Source organism: Hibiscus syriacus, unplaced genomic scaffold (genome assembly GCF_006381635.1).
Source record: "Hibiscus syriacus cultivar Baekdansim isolate YM2019G1 unplaced genomic scaffold, ASM638163v2 tig00110783_pilon, whole genome shotgun sequence".
Taxonomy (NCBI): Eukaryota; Viridiplantae; Streptophyta; class Magnoliopsida; order Malvales; family Malvaceae; genus Hibiscus; species Hibiscus syriacus.
The window spans coordinates 136,532-140,777 of NW_024062861.1; the positions used below are offsets into that span (position 1 = coordinate 136,532).

Sequence of the window (4,246 nt, forward strand, 5' to 3'; positions counted from 1 at the left end):
GTTTTTAAAAAATTGAATAATAAAAGTTGATTTCATCACAGAAGTGACCAAAATGATTGACTTTAAAATATGTTATGTATGAAATTGAAAGAAAAATAATAATTTGTACAACATTGATAAATTAAGCATAGTTCATATACTGAACAAGTAAGTAATTAACCAAAAAATAATAATTTGTACAACATTGATAAATTAAGTATAGTCCATGTACTGAACAAGTAATTAACCAAAAAATAACAATTAGTTTAGAAAGTAAAAACAAACATGGTTATTCTGGTTATTATAAATAAAATAGTTTCATAAACATCATCTATAAAATTATATTTTTCAATGAATAATCCTACAAATTGACATAAACTTGTAGATTTTTTAAATTAGTTATAATAGTAAAACATAAAACTATACTCATAATTTAGATAAATCTTTATCCAGTTTAATCACAACTGCTATCCCTTAGATGGATTAGGTTATTTTATTACGACACAAAGAAAATTAGAAATTTTTTATATGAAAAAAATAAATAAAAGGAATTTACTACACTATCTTAAATATGAAGAATAACTCCGTTGTACATTGGACATTATTCTCGGGGATAGACTGACGGGTAGGTAGAGACAGTCGTCCTCCCTAAAAATTTAAAATTATTATATATTTTAGATTTTTTTTATATATTTTTAATTAGAAATTAATTTTCATCCCACTAGATTTTATAAGTTTATCCCCCTCTAAAATTGTGCAAGTTCATCCTATAATATAAAATTTTGCGCTCGTTTCTAATTATGTTGTAAATATCATGATCTTTATTCAAAGTAAAAGAAAGACTTGTGAAAATCCCAATAAAGAAATCAAAAACTAAAATCTAAAATACTCCATCATTAAAATGATCTTCAAGCTTTCCTGCTGCCCGTCATTTACAATTAAAAGAATAAGAAAAAGGAACTCCGTATGAATTCAGAAAGAAACGTTTTTTTCTCAGCAACCAAAGAGATCAAAGGAAGAGAAAAAGAGCGTCAAAAGAAAGGAAAAAAAAACTTTATGAAATGAAATATAACATTTGGTTGATTGATCAATCGAGGTGATCGATTTAGGTTTGCTTCATTGCATGGCCTTTTTTTAACGCGGTTCTTGCCGCTAAGAGGCGAGGAAGGCAAGATCGGCTTAGAAACAAGAACCACGTTGACACGACGTCGTCCCTCGTTGTGTTCGCTTAAAACTCCACGAACTGCATCACCTCCGAAGACAAGCTGGTTGTTATCGGCGGTGGCAAAGAAATCTTCTCCAAGATGCGAATCCTCCTCTCTTATTCTCAAAACTTGACTGTGAAGTACTAGTCTATCTACTTTCTTCTTCATCTGCAGCACCACTGATATGGGAGACTCCAACTCCGCCTCCTCCGCTGACGATTCTCCGCTCTCCACCTCCACTGAGTTGTGAGTGTCGTTGCTATCCAAATTGGCGGGGAGAAATTTATATAGAGAAGGGGAAAAGAGATCAAAACGGGGAGTTTGGCGAGGCGTGGTTGACTGAAATCAAATATTCAATAACCGTTGCCCATTTGGGTTCTAATTACTTGCCAAGTCATAACCAAATATTCATTTTCTTCTATAAACAAATCAAGTCTTACTTAGCATGCATGATTGAGCACTTATAAGGTGATTGATCAAAATGGTGATAATATAAATATTGTAACCTCAAAACAAATAAATAGCTCAATTAACATCAAATCCGAGACATCATCCACTACAGTAAAGGTCTTGAAACAGAACTCAAACCATGTCAAATAACGGAGTAAATTGTAAGTTCCAAACAAGGGCATTTAAAGGTGTGATAGCTGCGTAAGGTTTACTCGTCTTCCTCTTCATCACCGTCTCCACCAGCGGCCTTCTTGGCAGCTGCTCTCTGGTTCTTTCTCTTCACTCTTCCAGGGCGGCCACCTCCAAATGGACTTGTAAGAGAGAAGTCAATATGTTTTTGGGAGTCGACCCTCACCATGAAGGATGGTATGTTAACCACCTGCCTCCCAACCCTATTAAGGTAAAGACCAAACATCAGGATACAACATTCAGGGCATCGATAATATCTTCCGGACGACCAAAGCATGGATCAATCCATATATATGAAACTGATCAAACAACTAGCAATTTATATGCATATCACAATGCAATAAATCAAATTACTTGCAAACTAGAAGCTAGATTGGCATATCAGCAACAGCCAAGGGCTTTTTTCTCTTCTTTCAAAAAACTAGAGGCTCTCGATCCCGTAAATTCTTCCAAAAGAAATCAAGCTCTATAAGTTTTCTATCATGAAAACATATCTCATTTATCCCAAATGGTGTGTTGCCGACGAGGCAAATTCATCAGATATGAATTCCTAAACAAACTTTCAAGAAACAGTCGTCATTAATAAACACACAACAAAAGAAGTTCGGCACACATCGAGAAACGATCATGATGCAATAGAACACTTATCAATATATAGCTCAAAGATATACCACATGCAGAAAAAGATAAATGCATATTCTATGAAGGTCCTAAATGTCAAAGACATAAACATAGTAGCCAGACAAGCAAGACTTCTGTCTTAATTTTTAAATGCAACATCAACAACATTTATGGTTTCAGTCGACCAACAAGAAATGAAATCAAACCGCCGACAAAAAAAAGTAAAAGTTTACCTGATATGCCTTTGCCTAATCAACACACGAGCATGGTGAATCGACTTAGCCATACCAGACTTGAACACAAGCGTTTGCAGGCGACGTTCAAGGAAGTTCTCAACAGTCAAAGCCAATACATAATCAAGCTTGTTCTGGCTCTCATCCAGAAGTCCATACCTGTTCATCCTGCGAAGAAGTGCTTCACCTTCAAAAATACGACGAGGGTTCTTCTCATCAAGAGTGAGAAGGTCCCTAGCAGCATTTCTAATACGGCTCAGAGCATACTGAACCCTCCACAATTCCCTCTTACACCGGAGCCCATACTCTCCTACAAGTCTTAACTCAGCATCCAAACGTTCCTTCTCGTATGGACGCCTTGGCTTCTTAAACGTCTTCCCATCTACATCATCACATTAATCAACAGAAGCAGCAAAACCCATAAATCTAAACAAGAAAAGCTTCCCAATTATGATTCTAGAAATCACGTTAAGAACACCAGTTTATGAGAAACCAACAACAATCAAACTGGGAAAAGATAACTTTTCATGGAGAGGAAACAAACTAAAATTAAGCTACATATTTAAGTTAAGAAAGAAGCATATGAAAAAGGGAAGAAGAGAAATAATGGGGTTAGCTTACAGTTGCGGTAGAAACTGACGTGAACCATGGCGGCGTTGGCTTCTCTTCAGAGGCGAGAAAGCTAAAGAGATAAACACCGGGGGAAATGGAGTACTGTAGGAGTGAACTTTATTTTATATACAGTGAAATCCTGAACCCTAATGTCCCCTCTTTTCTTTTTGGGCCTTTACTGCCTTAATGTGTCTGGGCCATTCCTATTTAAACTCAGAACAGTGAGTTTTTTTCCTATTATATTAAATTCGCATATTAATAAGTTTTCCTACATAAACAATTAAACAAACACTTCAGGTGCTAGCTTCAGGAGTTACTTTCTTAATAATTTCTTATATATAAAAATAAGATCTCTGTAAATGGTGTAAACGAAAAGGATTAATTAATTTGAGAAGGATTAATTAAGGTTTTTAGGGATTAAACGATGTCAAGTCAGTCGATTTATTGTATAATATCAAAATTATGCTAGCCCCAGTAATGATTATTAATGACGAGTGATTAATTTGTTATAAACTGACAATGTAATGACCAACTTGTTACTTTTGAATCATTAGTGGGAAAAAGAGAAATTTACTTAGATATTAACAACTATTTATTTAGTTTACTCTAATAAAAACACCAAAACAAAAGAAAAGGACAAATAGGTAATTCGATGGGGTAACAAATATCTACTTCAACTAAGTCATCATTCCCGACTCCTATCAAGACAATGAGACTGAGCAACGATAACTTCAATGGAGAAGGAATATCCAACATGAGCGATCTCGAATTAAAAAATATATTTAGATCGGTTTTCAACCCATAATCACAATTAAAGACCATCACGCTAGGTATTAAGAGAATGTAACGACTCAAATTTTCGAGCCAACGCTCGAGTGTTAACCTGAGATTCAGTTGAATATATTAATTATCGTATGAAGGTTCCGTTGGTATAATTGAACTTAATCAAATGAGAAA

At 34.7% G+C, this 4,246-nt stretch overlaps 1 protein-coding gene across 1 annotated transcript; it reads right to left on the bottom strand.

The window, feature by feature from the left end:
• Window positions 1–1,677: 1,677 nt before the first annotated feature.
• Window positions 1,678–3,458, bottom strand: LOC120140213 (40S ribosomal protein S9-2-like). Its single transcript, XM_039155226.1, has 3 exons — window positions 3,299–3,458; window positions 2,678–3,059; window positions 1,678–2,026 (listed from the first exon to the last, which is right to left on the bottom strand). The coding sequence occupies exons 1-3, from the start codon at window positions 3,324–3,326 to the stop codon at window positions 1,843–1,845; spliced, it is 594 nt and encodes a 197-aa protein (XP_039011157.1). The 5' UTR covers window positions 3,327–3,458; the 3' UTR covers window positions 1,678–1,842.
• Window positions 3,459–4,246: the final 788 nt, after the last annotated feature.